At 40.9% G+C, this 18866-nt stretch overlaps 1 protein-coding gene across 1 annotated transcript in view; it reads right to left on the bottom strand.

Moving 5' to 3' along the window:
• The window catches only part of PPARGC1A (PPARG coactivator 1 alpha), a 291632-nt gene extending 275983 nt beyond the window's left edge, over positions 1-15649 (bottom strand). The window contains exon 1 of the mRNA XM_064487778.1: positions 15433-15649. Coding sequence (XP_064343848.1) covers positions 15433-15501 — 69 coding nt within the window. The 5' untranslated portion in view covers positions 15502-15649. The remainder of the gene's footprint in view (positions 1-15432) is intronic.
• Between the last annotated feature and the right edge of the window lie 3217 nt (positions 15650-18866).

Genomic DNA, 18866 nt, shown 5'->3' with positions numbered 1-18866 from the left:
AGCTCTTTGCTCCAGAGAGCTCTAGGGGAGCCCTAAGCACCCCCTCCCTTCCCTTCAAGCCCCAGAAGTTAAGTGGCGGTCTCAGGTGAGAGAGAGAAATGCATCATTTTCCTGGAGGGGAACACAAGTACTCTCCCCTCTGCAGAAACCTTCAGGTTTATATGAGCCCATCTTCACCTCATATATCAGAGAACAGGGCTTGTCATCTAATCATACATCATGTTTTGAAAATACTCTGTACCACAGCTGGTGTGTTTCTTAAGAACAAGAAACTGCCATATGGATTTCACACTGTAGACCAAGCAACATAGTGGTCCATTTTGCTTCCTTGTGAAAATGTGTGCTTGGTAGTGGTCTCCACCAGGGCTAAGGTCTAAAGGCAGGGATCACAGCCAAGCATCCTCCTTTCGCTTAGCAACTTCTCGAAACCATTACCCATGAACTTTTCAAATAATTCTCGAACTCATTTTCATATACAGAAATGTTCCATGGAGAAGAATTTTGTGAATAACTGGGAGAAATAACAAACTTTGTAATATATTATCACCACCAGCTCTGTTCCAATTGTTAAATACCACTACCAAAGGTCGGACCAGACTCTAACCCATGCCAGTGGTTGGTGAAGGCATGAGACCTAAAATTGGTTCCACACCACTTTGGTTAGATGCCCTAAAATCTCCATGTTTCTCCCACATTTTTATGTCATAGTTCCCAGTAGCCATGTAATGTATTTTTAACAATATAAATATGTTGAAAAGGTATAATATTTGGAGTGGATTGCCGGGATCAGCTGATCCCCTGCTCCCTATCCCACAACTATGCCTCTGCTGTTAACCACAATCATTTACATGCCAAGCTCTTCTATGAGTTCATCCCTTTAAACTCATAATCTGATTTAATCCTATGAGATGCCTACTATTGTTATTCTCTTTGTACAGATGAGAAAACCAAAGCTTGGATAGATGAAGTAGCTTGTCCAAGATCAGTTAATCAGGAGAAGATTCAGCCCTCAAATGCAGACCAAGAGCAATGACAAAGGCAGCCCACCCAAATCACAATTTATATATAAATTCTGCCTATTCACACAAAAAAGTTTCCTTGACAGCACAATTCCTACATCTTAGAATAAAATTCACGAGATGCATAGTAAAAATCACTGGTTACTTATTTTAATTCAATACAAGTGTATGGAGAGAGGAATTTCTGTTGAGTCATCCAACTTGGAAGTATGGGAGGGGCCAGAGAAAGGCAGAGGATGTATTTTGAGACCTTTCTGCCATTGTTCAGGACCAAGACTCGGGGGGCCAGACAGCTAGGTTCTAGTTCCATCTCTCCCACAGACTTGCTGTGAAACCTTGAACAAATCATCCAAACCCTAGTTCATTTCCTTGTTTATAAATTACACTAGTCCTTCTAACCCAGTTGTTGCATCAGATATTACCTACTGACTTTCAAATACGGAAGGGGAGGATTAGGTCTTACACCACCTCTACTGACACATTCGACACACGACACATATGCTTCTTCTCCTTGTATCCACCTGATATAGTTATTTCATAGTATTTTGTAAAATAAATTACATTTATGTTATTATAGCTATTTAAGTTTTTGTTCACTGCTATATAGCATCTTATATTTAAATTTTCTTCTTACATATGTTTTTGTTTTCCCTGGAGTTAATAATTGTCTTCATTTTTTAATTTCCTTTTTTGACCCAATGACACATTCTTTGTCAGAGCTGAAAAAAACTTCTCAATATGTTCAATGTGTTCACATCAGACAGATGTGCAGTTCCATTTTTTCCAGAAGGCATTGCTCCCCTTAATCCTACTGTTCTGATCTGAACTGGCTTCTCTTCAGGCATTCACCAAAGCTGACATCCTAGAGCTCCCTTATGCCATTTTACCAGGAATATCCTTTGCCTCTCTTTGGGTTTGGACCTCTTATTTCCTGAATTCCATATCATCTTCCTTCTTGATTCACTCTCTTGTTTTTATGGTACATATCCTTCAGTAGCTTTCTGAGAAATTTGTAAAGATCTTGCAATCTGAAAATAGATCCTTTGACCAACTTTACATTCATTATCTTATGTAATCCTATGAGATGCCTACGATTTTTATTCCCGTAGCAGTCAGAAGTAGTGGCAAGATATTGACTTCTAGGTTGAAAATCAGTTAAACTTTGAATATAATACTCTATTCTCTTCTAGCTTCTAGTGGTATTTTCCAGTGTGATTCTCAGTCTCTTGTATGTGACCTGTTCTTTTTTTTCCTGGAATTATTTAGTAAGTTTTCTTTATTCTAAACATTCTGAAATTTTTCAGTGATATGTCTAGGGGGTTGTGTGTGTGTGTGTGTGCATGTGTGTGTGTGTGTGTGTGTGTGTGTGATTTGTTATGTTGGCATTAAGTGAATGGACCCTTATATCTGTAAACTCATGTCTTTCAGTTCAAAGCAATTCTCTTGTCCTGTTTCTTTAATAGTTCCCCTCCCTCCATTTTAACTGGTATTGTTTTCTGAATCTCCTCTGGATTTTAGACTTCTTGAGCCACTCTTCAAATTTTCTTGCTCTTTTGTTCTTTCTTTTTCTTTCTTATTTTCCATCTCTTTGTCTTTTTTACCTAATTTTTCAGAGATTTTTTTTTCAAACTTGTTTCCCAATTCTTCTATTAAGTTTAGTTTCTGGTTCCATATTTTTATTTCTAAGAGCTTGTTCTGGTTTTCTGAATGTTCCCTCCCATATTAGCCTGTTTTTATATCTTGAATGCAATATATTCTCTTAACTCTCATAATAAATATAAGATTTTTAAAAATGTTTTCCTCTAAACTGCATTGCCTCTGTTTGCTCCAATTATTGTTCATTTGTTTGTTTCTGTTTTAGTTTCTCTCTTTCATATTAGAATGCCTCCCAGTAATGTCTGATCATTCAAGAGTAAAACATTCAATGCTGACTGGAAGTTCCAGGAACACGGAAAGAAGTTACATGTGGTGGGCTTTACTGCAGTGTGGCCTGAAGAATTAATCTTTTCACAGGAGTCACTGTCTTCTATTGAACTGGTCGGTTTCTGCAGAAAGGAATCCTTCACGTTCCTCTCCAGCAGACAATGAGGCAAGCCATAAATACTTTGGAAGAGAAGAGAGAACTGGGATCTCACTCTTCAGTATGCAGACTTTCACTTGAAACCTGCTTATTTTCATAAGGCATATTACCTGCCCCTCTGAGATGCTAGATTGGTCCTCAAGCCTGGATCTTTTCTGGTTCAACTCCATTAGGATATGAACTACCTGTTTTCTGCTTTGGTCCAGTGAGAGAAGGGATCTGATCTCTCTGCTATTTTTGTATATCTTCAACCTGTTCACTGCTTTCCATTCTACTTCTCAGCCTCACCTTCTAAGATACTTGGCCCATCCAATTCCTGAGCATTTTCAGAATTTGGCAGTACCAAACAGCTGCTTTTTGTTGATTTCTCCCCCTTGAAAGCTTAGAATTCACTATTATTTTAATGCTGTGCCAAATCAGTATTTGTTTATTCTCTTTTTAAATTCACTTTTGAGCTTTCAAAATCCGGTAGACATTTCTTTCCCAATATCATCTCCTCTTTCATTTTCTTTGTCTTTGGGGTTTAAACCTTTTTTTTTATGTCTTTATTTTCTTTTGTTGGGTTTCAGTTTCCATATTTAACCCAAAAAGTATACTGTCCATGGTTTTCACTTAATATTATATCAAAAGCATCCCCCCATGCTTAATATGGGAAACACAGTTTTTGATGACTATATCATAGTATGCTTGACCATCCTATAATTAGAATTTTAGGATGAGTCAAACTTTTATATAAGCAACAACAAAATAAGCATCCTTTTACATGAAGTTTTATCTTTGTCTCAGATAACTTCCTTAATACCTATTTCTAGAATAGGATTAAGTCAAGCTTTTTTATCATTTTAAAGTGATTTACACATATTCTCTAGTTGATTTCCAGAAAAGCGGCAAGAATTTACACCCTCCCCTGAGAGTCAGAGGCTGTCGGTACATTGGATTCATCCTGTCATCACCAGTATCATCACCAACATCATCACCAACATCACTGCTTTTCAAAATCTTTGTGTTTCCACTATTGTTTTAATTTGAATAACTCTGCTGACAAACGTGATTACAATTTTTTTCATGTACTTATTGATAACATGTATCTATTGTTAATTGTTCATGGGCCAAACTCATTTTTTTCAAGCGGAGTATTACATCATTTCTTATTTATAAATTTCTCAATTTGTTACAAACAGCAAGCCTTTTAGATCAGACTTGTCAAAAATATTTTTCCATTTTATTATTTGTTGCATTTTTGTTTGTTTGTTTATTACATTTCTGACATGGAGAATTTTTAGATTTTTACATAATCAAAATTGTCACTCTCTTTCTTTATGCTCTGAAAGCCTTCCCATTCCAAGGTCAGATAAATATTAGCCTATACATTCTCCTTTTATTTATATGTTTTGAATGTTTTACATTTTACTCTTTCTCCCTGGAATTTAATTTGTTGTCTTTTCTCCCAGTCAGTTAACCAGGTGAGTCAACACCATTTATTGCATAATTGTCAATTCTTCAACTAATATGTAATCTAATCTTGACCAAATCCACATCATAAACTCCTATTTTTCTTAGAGTCTGTTTCTGGCATATTTCAACCCCACTGTCTGTTGATTCTTTCTCCAGAACATCCTGTTTTAATTACCATAACTTTATAGTACATTACAACACCTACTAGAGAAAAGCCTGCTTTGCTGCTCTTCTTCTTAAGTATTTTTAGCTTTTTCATCCTTTTTATTACTCAAGATAAACTTTACAATACCTGGTCAGGTTTCCAGAAAACAACAGCAGCAATGTGATTTCAGCTAGAATTACATGACACATATACATTCATTTGAGAAGAATTAAGGGTTTTTTTAGTGTACCAAGTGTATATTTCAATTTACTATATGCAATTTAACAAAAATTTGGTCATAATTAAGCTGTTGAGAGGATTTGTTCCTCCTTTCTAGGAAGATGACACCTTTTCCATTTATTCAAGTCTTCCTTATGTCTCCTGCTAAAGTTTTACAGTTTTCTTCATACAGAGTCTGTGTTATTACTCAGTGAGTTTATTTTTACATAGTTTATATTTTAGTGCTATTTTGAATGACTTCAGTACTCATCTTGTCTAACTAGTTATCACTACTATACCAGAAAGTTATTAATTTTTATATATTTATTTTATATTGAATCAACTAACTCAACTCTCATTTTTTTAAAATAATTTTTCAGTTTTTCTAAATATCTTTGCTTTCCTATATAGACAATAATTTTACCTGATCATATACTTTTTTGTCTCCTCTATGTCTTAGTTCTGTTCCATGTATGAGTAGGTTGGCATAAATGGGATTGTGAACGACATTGTCATTATCCTGGCCTTGATGGAAACACCTTTACAATAAGAGTAATAATTCCTAATTTTTACTGAGTGCCTTCTAGATGCTAGTCATTTTGCCATGGGATTTAGGTATATTATTTCCTTTAATCTTCATAATTATCTTAGAATAAAGTTACTATCATCGTCTCATTTTAAAGGTAGTGAAACTGAGGACTTAAAGCAGAAATATATCCAAGGTGTCCAACTAGTCGATGGCAAAGCAGATTTCAATTTTACATTGGTCCGACTCCAGAGTTTATGCTTGGAGTATAAGTAATATTATATTTTAGAATTTCAAGCACGTATGAGTTGGTGATAGGAGTTTTTAAAGATGACTAGGAGGTATTTTAATTTTTTTTTTTTTTTTTTTTGGTTGAGAAAGGAGATGGGAGAGAAAAGAGTCAATTGATTTTAGGCAGATGAAACACAGACATAAAAAGTGCAACATAGGATGCTTCCCCACGGATCCTCAAGTTACATGTGAACACCAAGACTATCAACAAACAGTATATTTCAGAGATCAGTGTACTTAAGAGTTTATTATTATTCCCACAAAAATAAAAAAGCTGTACTACGTGACCTCTTGACCATTTTAGTCTCCTAATATTTCTAAAGAAAACATTTGGTCTTATTCGTTCAGAGGCTTGATTCACCAAAACTGCTTCATCCAGAAGGTGGGGCTGAGGTGATTCGTGCTGTTTAAGTCACATCCTGGCAAGGAGCTGAGTTGTGGGAGATGATGTGCCTCCTTTTCCAATGTGGGGAAAAAAAAAAAAAAGGAATCCAGCAATGCTAAAAATAAAGTCTTTTAGAGTGTTACGCAAAATTATGTATTTCTGCAGCGTTTCCCTGGATTACTGACTGTGTAATAGCCCTGCTGGACTCCCACCACCGCACGGAGCCCATGCCTCAAGCACCACGATCAGCACGGAGGAACATGCACATCCTGCTTCTCCACCAGGCAGTTTCGTTGTTGGCGCTGGGGGGAGAAGCTCTTCCTCAGAAATGATTACATACAGGTTTTTAGCTTTAAGTGTCACCCTTTTTTAGGAAGGGGACAACTGATTGGGGCTAATTAAGTATGCATTCAGGAACACCCTTTTTTTCACAAGCTTTAGGAAAGCTGGCCCTGGACCAGTGAACAGAAAGGCAGCTGGATCTGAGCACACAAGCGCAGGATGGCACCTAAGTCTCAGATCCTAGTCTTGGTCCTGCTGGGCAAGGCTCTTAACCTGTCAGTCCTTGGTTTATGCATCGGACGACTGATAATAAAAACACAGTTGCCATTTCCTTCGCCGGGCTTCTATGAGATTGAAAAAGGAGTGCAAACGGGTATGTGCTTTTGAAAACTGAAATACACTTGACACGTGTAAGGAAAGATCCAGCCGTTTTCAGGACACGCTCCCTCAAGAGCAGTCATATTTATTGCTCACTCGAACTCCACTGAAAAAGACAAATAGTCATCAACAGTAATGGAGTTCTGCAGAGAGCCAGTCCGTTTCCATTTCAATTCAAAGCCTGGGAGGCAGTGAACTTTCAATCCAGGCACTACCCACTGAGTCTCCAGGAAATTTGTCTGTTTCCCCATATATATGTGGTGAGCATTTGAACAGAAGCATCAGGCTGTGTCTGATCATCTTAGCCTATCTGGCGAAGGTCCTTACAATTTAAAGGCTAGAGGAGAAATGACCTATTTTACATGGCCTTTGTGAGAGGCGCTGGGGAGAGATGCCACGTGAATCCCAGGGCTACTCCGTAACTCAAGCTTTGGTCACCACACGGCTCCATCTTCCCCTTGGTCCCTCTGGTCGGTCATTTCTTCATACACTGTACAGTGGCTCTGTGTACTGGGGACTGAGCTGAAATTGAGCTTGAGACAGGGGCCGTGGAATGACTGAGGAGTGAATTAGATAGAAAATTGCAGCTTTTGCTCCCTAAGTGAGAGAATCGCTGCATTCAACCCACTGCTATGACCAGAGTATTTCTCACTTCTTCGGACATTTTTTCAACAGGGGAACTTGATGTAAAACATATATGTCTCTTTAGCGAGTCAAGAGCTTGCCTTCTCCTCAACTTTCTTTTAAAATCTGCCCTCCACATCTCGAATCTTCTGCAGCCACGAGCAGTGTGGACTGTGACCTACAGAAGTCAATGCTCAAGAGAGAGTTCGAGAAGGGAAGCATCTCAGTCTTAAACTCATTCGGCGTTCATCGGGTGTCTGTCAGAATAACCAGCCGGGAACGTGGCACACGGGAGCACAGGGAGCTGAACAGAAAAGGCGGACACACCACGGGGTGAATTGGTCTCTCGTGTTGGCTTTTTGGGTTTTACACAACACTGTTCTCTTCCCAAGAGGTGCTCGAAACTGAGTCAAATTTGAGAACTGTAAAAGCCCTGGATTCATTTATTAGCACGTGTTCATCCATGCAGGAGCACAACTTGCTGTCCTAGAACAGGCGGATGAGGGCACTGGTTACACCCGGCAAACCTGATTTCAACACACATGACTTAAGCCTACCCTGTGCCTGGTACTACGCTAGGCTCTGAGAGAAATAGGAAAATGAAGAAGATCAGATTCTGGCCTCCAGGGGTTGATACATAACTCTGATCCAAGACAGAGTAAGATAACTACTAGAAGAGAAACAGCAAATGCTGCAGCAGCTGCCCTAACACATCTGTTTAAAGTAAAGCCCCAGGAGCATGGATTAGGTTAAGGATACGGCAGAGGCCTCAGCAAGGCCCCCAGCTCCACTCACATCCTGATGCCACCCAGATGGAAGAGCCCCCTTCAGCCTCACTGCCCACCACACCCTGTGACATGACCAGCCGCTCACCATCTTCCAAACATGAGCCAGATGTCTACTCATCTAGTTCTTTGTTCACAAGGCTCCCTCTGCCTGGAATGCCTTTTCACCCTCTTCATCACCTGGAAAGCCCTCACTCTTCCCCTAAGACCCAACTTGGTCGTCTGTCAAGTGAGCACGAACAAGGAGATGTCACCCCAACGTCTCTCCCAGCCTTTTATGTCAATGATATGTGATTTTAAGGCATGCATCAAACAGTCCAACTTCCTTGAACCACAAAGCCACTCCTGATAGATTCCTGGGGCACAATTCCTCTCACTCCCCTGAACTTCCATCCCATGTGCTCAGACTGCTACCAGAGCACTGAACATACCGACCTGTAATTAGCTGTTTATTTATTAGTTCATCCTTCCACGTAGAGTGGGTGTAACTAGAGGGCAGGATCTGTGTCCTTATTAATTTTTACTTTATATAACAAGAGTTATGTGCCCACAACTATGCATCGACCACTATTCTAAGTGTATTACAGGTACTTATCCACTTAATCCTCACAGCAACCCAATGAAGTGGATACTGTCATTATCTCATCTTGCCCACAAAAGAATTGAGAGAGTTTAAGTAACGTGCTCAAGGTCATACAGCTGGTAAGAGTGATCCATGGTATGAACCAGGCTCTTAAGTGCTACCTTATGCTATTTTCACTGATCTTTGTACCCTCAGGACTTTGCCCAGAGGTCTATTTAAAATGTAGAGCTCAGTACATGTGTCTTAGCTAATTGCATAAATGAACAGCGCACAACTACTGGCTCGCCCGAGCTAGACCCTCTTGGAGAGTTTTGGGCTATAGAATCTAAAGGTAGTGAACAGATTTGGAAAAGGTTCAGAGAAACTCAAGAAGATGGAAATGAAGAATTATTCCTAAGGATTTAGGTTGCTTAGCCTTGAGGAGCAAAAGCTGAAGGCTGCTTTCATAATGATCTTCAAGGCCAGGAAGGCTGATTCCTGAAGACAGTGACTGAGCTGTTTTTCTCCACCTCCATGGAGGATGAAGGGGCAGGACTGGTCCTAGGCTGCAACGGGTGCGGTTTAAATCCGCCACAAGGAAGCATTTCTTTAACCGAAGAATCGTTTGTTAGACCCAGGAAAGAGTTATGGAGAGAAGCTACAGAAGGTCATCAGTCTTCAGCCTTTTGGACTTGCTTCTGCTCAGAGTGAGGAGCATGGAGGGTGAAAACCAACAGTGACATGGCATCCCAAGGTCTCTTCTAGCTTTATAAATCGATGGTGTGTGAATCTCAGAAGAACATCAAACACTTCATCTTCCTGGACCCAATGAAGGGATGAATGAATGAGTCCCAGATACTTCAGAAGGCAATAAAAAATTACAATCAGCAAAAAAGCAGGGGACTTCTCAAACATACCATTGTGCCAGAAATGTAACAACAGAAGAAAAATGGAGCCTGTATTCTGATTAACCTAAACTCTTAAGGTTTCTACATTCAAAACATTTCTTACTAGATCCATCATACTCCTGCCATCAAGTTAGAACCGGTCAGTCTCTATCCTCAGGTGCTGATTTTATCCCATCATCACAATTTGCTCATTTGATAGATGACATTAGTATCTTGAAGCAGAGATTTCTCTAAACATCAAGTAAACTCAAAATACAAACCACAATTCCATCGATTTCAATGTGGGGGTGTATCAAACACAAAGAAACATATTCTTTCCTGACAGCAGGAAACAACCTCAAACATACTTTTTTTCCTTCCTGCATGGAAACAGAAATGCAAAGTAACCATGGAATTGGAAGGCAAGGTGGAGAGTAACACGAAACTATGTGTGCATTTGGTATTATTTCAATGATACAGTTCTGTTTTATTTTCAGTTATTTAGAGATAAAAATCATACCCTTATAGAATGCTTTACATCAGACACAATGTTTTCAAACACACATTATTTCAGTAAATTTTTACCTGGGAAGTGGTGTTTCCCATCTTACAGAGGAGGAAACATATGAGAGAAAGAGAAAAGGGACTTGCCTGAGGCCACACATCTGAGTCCAATAGGCCTTCCCCAGTCAGGCCCTCTAGTTTCCAGGCCTACGGTTTCCCACAGACCTGCTGGGCACTGGGCCCGCCTGGTCTAGGCTCCACGGACTAGTTAGGTGATCCTCACCTCTCTGAAACTTCCTCATCTACAAATTGAGGCTCTCTGGCTGCAAGCTCTTGGTCATATCCCTGATATTCTCACCTTCTCTGGGTTTTCTGAGTCCTCACAGGGTTTTGTTTAGCCTGCTGGTATAAAATACTATAGGATTCATATTCATATTTCTCTAACTCTCCTCCACTGTTACGTTAGTTATTGCCCCCACCATCATGAGCCCAAAAACCATCTTCCTCTCCAGCGATCTCTTTTCAGATGATGTCACTGATACCCACCTAGCCACCCTAAAGAGCCATTCGAGTCTCCACACCCTCACTCCCTGCATCAATCAATCACCAAATCCAGAGGCTGGTGTCTTCTAGATATTTTGGAATCTAACCTTCCATCTCCATCTTATTTCCACGGTCCAGCCAGCCCTCACTGAAGCAGCTTCTTAGCTGGGTTTCTGGCCTCTAGTCTGATTACAGTCTAATTTATCTTCCACACTGAAGCCAGAATGATATGTCTTTTTAAAAAAATGTTGATTTCTATGTCATGCCTCTGCTTAAAACCCATCTGTGGCTGTCCACTGCCATTTGAAGCTGTTTGGTCTGACCACACAGGAACTTTCTCCTTCCTGCTCCTTCAGACTCATCACCACTCCTGCCTCACCCTGAAAGGCCAGCACCAAAGGACACTGGCTGCTCGACACATACTTTGGAGACTCTGTCCTTCCTGTCCCTGACGTGTTCTCTCTCTTGGCCTAAACACTCTTCCTAGCTCTTTGTCTGGCTTAAGTCCTTCTCTTTGTTTAGTTAGCGCCAGGTTACCTCCCCCATGCAACCCCTTAGGCAGATGGAAGGCCGCTCCTCTGTGCGTCCGTGACACATGGAACATTCTGTGGCTAGGACATCCTATAAGGACCTGCTGTGCTCTCTCCACCATGACCCCTCAAGTTCAAAGGCAATGTCTCTGGTCACCTTCTCATTCACTTAAGTGTGGATGTGCTCTGCACATGATACCCATTCAAGAAAACATTGAATGGCTGATCTCACTAAACAGAGGATGGATACAGAGCAGCTGACATGTATAGTGAGCACTGTGGGTCACTAAACGGTACTTACTGATGGGTTCTTCTAAGTTCTTTTCATAACTCGATTCATTTAATCCTCACAACAACTTATAGGGTAGCTAGGATAATTATCTCCATTTTGTAGGTGAGGAAACTGAAGCACAGAGAGGTTAGAAACTGTACCAGTGTTACACAGTTAGAAATGGGCAACACCAAGGTTAGAACCCAGAAGTCTGGCCCTAGATCCCATGTTCTCAACCCTTATGCTATTGCTCGTGCCCAGACAGGGATACTGTGATAAACAGAGGCATCTAAACAGACACAGGTAATATATTCTAGCTCCGATTTTACAGATGGGAGAGTTGAGACCTAGGAAGTTTATGGGGAAGCAATCCAGGGAAAAGGAAGAAAGCTAAACAGGGGGTGCACACTTTTTGCTCCTCACTAACCAGCAGTCGAGCTCAGGGCAGTCACTTAGCCTTCCTCAGCCTTGGTTCTTCAAGTGTAAAATCAGGGCCTTGGGGCCACATTACATCTTAGCTTTCTTCCAGATCAAATTGGCAATTCCCTACAGTTAGGCAAACATCACCAGGGTTAAGCACGTGACAGGCTCAGTGCTAAGGGCAGAGACACAGGCAAACAAGATGCATCTCTGCCCTTTAGGAATTCATCTTCTGGTGGGGGAGACAGGTACAGGCAGACAGTATTGATAGACGAATTCACAATGGCCACACTGCGATCTTAAAGGGGACCATCCCAAGATAAAACATTACCTCATTAGAAGAAATGAGTCCTTTGCCCCTCTATAATGTCTTACAACTGACCATTGCCCAGAACAATGAAGCATCAGTGCCTCCTCCCACCTTCTCTCCAACGCCCCATTCAAGCATGATCAGCTCGGTTTAAGAAGCAGCCTTTAGTAACTTTGCCAGGAGTCAGATGGTTACCTGGTGGCCTAAGTCACTGCCATCTTGGTTCCCAACTTCTCCCAGAGATGAAATGGGCTATGTGAGACCAGAGATTAACTCTGCTCTTGGTTTTTCAGTACAGGTTATATTCTTAAATGGATTCTTAGGTTTATAGTTGATTCTAGAAATTGCATCCAGTTCATTTCCAACTCCATGGGTAAGCTGGTTCATTTAAGGCAAACAGCATCCAATTAAAATACATTCTGGAAAAATGAGGGAGCAAGGCATTTTTGCCCAAATCTTAACTTATTAAAAAAAAAAAAAACTATCAGGGGAGTTCTCAGGGACCAGATGTCATCACATCATGGTGAGATGAGATAGTTAAAATATGTATGATCAATCTGTAATCTGAAAATAAACTCTGAGAGGCAGCCTTGGGGCTTTGGGGCCAGTCTGAGTGGGTCCACATCCCTTTTTATCATCTCAGATGATAATGTAGCTGTGTGACCTTGGACATGTTCCTTAACACTGCTGAGCCTCAGTTTCCCCATCTGTATAATAGGATTAAATAATATCTGTCTGTCAGAGTACTTGTAAGAATTAAAAATGTAGCTTAGAGCCTGGAAGAGAGTAAGGGTTAAAAAATAAACTACAAAAAACATTTTATTAAAATCTTAATGATTCAGAAATTGATTATTCCATTAGAAGATTGTCATGCTTTTTTGTTTTCTTCCTCTTTCTTCCTGCCTGCCCACATCACAGCTGCTCATAAGCTATTATTCCACGAGATAAAAAATGAGATAAAATTCAGTTCAGACGGTAAAGCAGTCAAAGTGGGAAGAGCACCACCACTGGAGCCAAACAGGAATGGATTTGAATACTGGATGGCTTTGGACGGGTTATGTAACCTCCTTGAGTCTTAATTTCTTTATCTATAAAATGCGGGTAGTCATATCCACCTTTTAGGCTTCTTAGGAAGATTGGAGTGTGTATGTATGTTTGTTTACACACACACACACAAACACACACAAACTCTAGCACTGCTTGGTAAATAGTAGCTAGGTAAAAAAGTATTGGATCAAGACGTAGTACTTGGTTAAACTGAAGCTTCAGTTTCAGTCATGATTTGTTTTTAATATGTCCCCAACTCCATCACTACCATGAATAACCAAAAGAAGTCACTCTCACGACAAAGGTCTTACAACAAATGCCATCAGATTTCATTTCCTCCTTTAGGGACAGCTTGAGCGTTGGCTGAAATGGGGTGACTCTGTGGATGTGAGGACCCAGCACGGTGACACAGATGGCTGGAGAGTGCGGGCAGAGCACCAGAAGCAGTGAAGCAGGGACTGACACACTGTGACCCACAGTGCCAGGCATGACCCAGAGTCAGGGAGGATGCCCTTTCCAAAACCAGTACCTCTAGCAGCTACAGGGAGAGCTTCAGTTACCATAACATCAGTGGCAAGAGTCAACTGGTAGAGGATCACATCTTTGGAGGCCAGGAGCCTGGAGAACACTTTCACTGTCTGCCTTTTGGGAAATCACTAAGCCAAAGGTTCCCGGGATGCTAACCCTTATAGGACACATGCTTTTTCTCAAGAACATTTGGATTTCATGTTCCTAGTTTAAATATTTTGTCCACAGAGATCTCTGAGTCATCTCCTCACATCCTTCCTCCCTTCATCCTCCCTTGAAAGGAAGACTGTGTAAAAGATGCCAACTTTCTAAAGGAAAACATAAACAAAAGACAAAAAATCGAAAAGTCACATCAACATGCCATAAAATATCTGAATATCTCTTTAGACCCCCTGGGGACCTACCATGTGATGTTCTCAAAGAAGCATGCCAAGATTCATGTGTATGCTTTCCTGCTTCCTAAATAACACTCCCACTCAAAGTGGAAGGACTCCAATTCCATGACAGGCTGGAGGATGTTTTTCCGAAGCACCTTACTTAACATCACATTGCTTAGAACAGAATATACCTGTCAATATCAGTACTACATTTCAATAAAATCTCTATGGCAAAGGAGAAATCTTCTGAAAAGAGTTTCTCCATTTATAAAAAAAAAATGGAGAATTATTTTTTAAAAATGAGGCTGAAAATCAACTCATCTTGAATCACCATTTTTATAGGAAACTTTCTGCTCTAGACGAAATGGAAAAATCACAGTTTCACTTTATCCAACACCACCCATAAGAAATGCTTCATGCACGGAAGTGTTCTTTTTTCCATAAGGCAGCAGCATGAGAAAAAAAAAAAAAAAAAAAGCTCTGGCATCGCTCTTCAATATTGTTGTCTAATTAAATGGCAATGGAGTGGATGCGTAAAAATATGCATTAGAGGTGTGTAATGTGTAATGTGAAGAAGAGTAATCAAAGCCATTCAGCAGGATTTAGGAAGGGATTTCAGTTGGCAGCTTACGAGGCAGGAGCATATAATTTTGCTAATTTGAAATAGGTATTGTAACATATAAACATTACTGCTTTGCATATTTTAATGAAAACTGCCTCTACACCAAAATGAATCCTTTAGCTCGAACTTTCTGCATACCACCAAGCTTCTACCTATTATGGGTTCGGCATAAATAAGAAAGGCATGCAAGCTGCATTAAAAGAATGGTCACCTCATTAAAATAGGTTAAAACCAAGCCCCTTATTCCAAGCTCCTATAACACCATAATGTATGTCTGATGACAGGTGTTGTATTAAATTTTTATATCGCAATGAACTTATACTCACACAAACCAAATCTCCACATTTCCTTTGATATACACCTGCAACTTGTTAATTCAAGGGCCTTTATTAAGAAAGTATAAATTTAGCAACCTCTATAGATTTGTAAAACTCCATTAGCTTGCTCAAGAATCTAGAGGAATTCACTTGGAGTCTTATTTGCATGGTTTACAAAGAAACGGGAATTAATGATGACTTTTTCCCAAATGGACGTGCCTGCAGAGAATGCATTTGTGCAAACAGACTGATGTGAATTACCCAGACTTGGGCTAAGAGTTGAGAGAGAGATTTGGGTCCGTCTGAAGCTGAGGACATCACTTACCTGCCAGCTCGCTTCTCGCTGAAGTCCTTTTTTCCAGTCTTCTTCCAGCCTGGGGGAGGTCTCATCCATTGCTGATGCTGCTTACACAAACTGGATTCGCCAGTGGCTGTTACTCTTTCGGTGCAAGCCTTTACCAAAGCGGCAGCGAGGGCAGTTCAGGGGCAGACTGTCATGGAGAAAATGCCATGCCAGAGGATGAGGGATCAGGCAGGAAGAAGCCACGCGGGAACAAATTTGGGATACACGGGGCTACCCTGACAGCTGCCAACTGGCCAGGCAGGAGGCCAGCTCAGCCACTGAGCGTCCAGAGATTAGGAACAACCGAGCTCCAGGGCCAGTGGACAATGGGTCATTCTTATGCTTCTGGCATAAAGGTCAGACGAGGGAAGTGTGAAGGCATGCTCTATGACCTAGAAATGTGCATTTCTATGTGCGTTCCCGTCTTTCCTCATCCCAAAACACACACGCACGCGCGCACACACACACACACACAGTCACAGCAGAATTTGCATTATTCTGCAGGGCTGCATCAGTGGGCTAGAGTATCCTGGAAGAAATAAGCTACTTTACATAGAAGCAACACGTTTCATTTGAGCACATCTCCCCCAGTGCCGTATGAATCACTCAGCAGCCAGTAAACATGAACAGCAAGTTCCTTTGGGAGAAAATGGACTCATTCCTATAGTTGAATCCTGAGCATCTATAGTCCCTGGGTCCCCCGCATAGGGAGTTCTGTGGCAGGCACTTCAGCTGACCGTGGACCTCAACCCTTTCCCCAAACTTAGCCAAAATGACAAGAGACATCAGCTTGGATGAACTCCTCAATCCTGGGGGCTCAACAAAGCCAAGCCCAACCAAACTCTGTCCTGTTTCATTACTATTTCTCACACAGAATGATACTCTCTCCTGCTGCTCAGAATTGATTACCTGTAGTTTTGAGACATGCAGCTGGGGCTAGTGCCAACTGCATCTACTTCCTTTCCGTTAAAACAGTGGTCATCGAATTTGGTGGCACAATAGAATCAGCTGGGAAGATCTGTGAAAACACTGTCACAGGAGCCTCCTCCCTAGGGATTCTGATTTAATTGGTAGGAATGGGGCCCGAGACACTGTTACAGCTGGTAAAAATCCCACTGGATGATTCCATTGAGTGCCCAGAATTAGAATCACAAAACTGAGGATTGAGTATCAATTAAGGTTTCTCTAATCTAATCACTTAGCTGATGCCGGAATCCCCAAGATCCTGCCAATACCCATACGAACAGTGCTCCTACCGCCAATGACAGCCAACGCGCTACCTCCCAAGCCAGTCCTGGTCCATGGTTGATTGTTTTCTCCCAAAATGAACTGACACCCTTCTCCCTGCAACTTCCCTCGCTGTACTATTTCTTAATTTCATAAAGAATTCTAAAGCCTATTCTGTAGGACAACCCTTCAGCGATCCAAACACAGCAGCAGCCCATGCTCTCAAGCCTCTGCTTAAGTGTCTCTTAGCCAAGTTAGAACTTGCTAGTTTCTTCAGCACATCATGGAAAGATAAGTTTCAGGTAATTTCTCCATCCTGGCATGCCAGCCTCAAAATAGATTCCACTATCCCTAGTGATAGTGATTCTCATATTCCAGAAGTGATTGTAAGATTCCCCACTACGATCTACCATTGCACATAGAGCCTCATAACCCCATGTCTTATTTTTTAAATCCCCGCAGTAACCACCACCATAATAATACGATCAGCCAGTATTTACTGAGTATGGACCTACATACCTGGTACTTTGAATGCTTTATTAACCTCACCTCATTTATCCTTTAAGAACATACCCTGAAGTCATCATTTTGCTCCTGCTTTACAGATGAAAAACCCAAGGGAGACAAAGCTGTTTGCCTAGGTGATGGGCCAGGAGGTAGCCCAGATCTGACCCCAAGGCCCGTGTTCCCAATCCCTGCTTCATGCCAGTCAGTCTCTTTCACTGATGCTGCCCCAGGTCTCATTTGACCATCGCACCTCACTGATAGGGCATCAGTGTCAATTAGTACATTTAGGTTTGCTGTCATTTTCAGGTTATATATACATGAATGTGTTTTGTCGGCTACAAATTGCCACACAAGCATAACTCGCCATTGTTATCCTTTTAATAATTACAAGACTATATACCTTCTACCTCACTTCTAGCAAAGCAAAGAAATGCAAAATCTTTCCTTTACTGGCTTGGCGCCTCTCTTTTATTGGGAATATTCAGATGCTTCTTCAGAGGTTACCCCGAAGGGTAAGAGAGAAAGCACAGAGGAGAAAGGGTCCAGAAAATTTCCCCAGAGACTAGACTCAAAGGAAGCCTCACCAATCACCTGGTTCTTCCCCATTTCCTCTAAATCCTTACCGACAGGACTCCATAAGGAAAACTGGGGCAATTAGTTTTAACATTTGAATCACACCATCTTCAAGGTAGTTGAATCTATTCTTATGAAAGGCCGTACACAAAGTAGTTGAACTTAGTCTTTGAAATCAGACAGAGGTTTCAGTAGCAGCTGCATCACTATCTAGTTCTGTATCCCTGGGCAGTTCCCCTAACCTTTCTGGACCCTGGTTTCCACATTTGGAAAAGGGAGGTGGTATTGTTTCAAGCATATTATTGTTCATGAGTATCTGATTCCCATCTGTTGCAGGCACATAGTAAGATTGCATTTCCTTAAATTCCTTAAAATTAGCCATAACCACATGTCTTGTTTTGGCCGATAAAATGTAAGAAAAGTGATGGGTATCACTTCTCAGGGGGAGGCCTTAATCATCAGCACTTGACTTTAAGCCAACTCTCCCCTACTGCAGTGGCTGCATGTGTTGATAAGAGCACCTTAACATCAAAACAGACTAGAAGGCTGAACCAACTCATGGAGAACAATTGTCCTGGAGAGTCACCTGGACCAACCACAGGCATTATGGGAACAAGAAATAAGCTTCCGGGATTGTTTGTTTTCACAGCATAACCTAACCTACCCTGACCAAAACACTGTCCTTACCATAGAGTTGTTGTAAGCATCAAATGAAATAATCTTGCTAGAGCACTGTCACAAGCATCGAGTAAGTCACAATATTATTTTAAATAAATCCTGTTACAAGCCAGTCTGTTCTACCCACATCCCACATATTCCACTGTTTCCTCCTTCTTTTACAGCCTGGGTTTTTCCTGCTCATAAAATAGTAGCATTAAGTGTGGCAATTTCCCTAGATGATGTAGAAATAGGAATTTTAAAAAGAAAGGATAAAAGTGTTCAATAATGCAGCGTCACTCTGTCTCAGAAAGCAAACTCAGAATAGCATGACTTTAATGCCACTTATCATTTAGCAAGGAAATTAATGAAAACAAAATGAAGCATCAAATACTAAATGTAGTTCAAGGATGAATTCACTACTGATAAAATAAAGTACACGTCTTCAAAAT

This window comes from Camelus dromedarius, chromosome 1 (assembly GCF_036321535.1).
Source record: "Camelus dromedarius isolate mCamDro1 chromosome 1, mCamDro1.pat, whole genome shotgun sequence".
NCBI lineage: Eukaryota > Metazoa > Chordata > Mammalia > Artiodactyla > Camelidae > Camelus > Camelus dromedarius.
The sequence above is the reverse complement of the archived record's forward strand: the minus strand, read 5'-3'. Positions and strand labels throughout refer to the sequence as shown.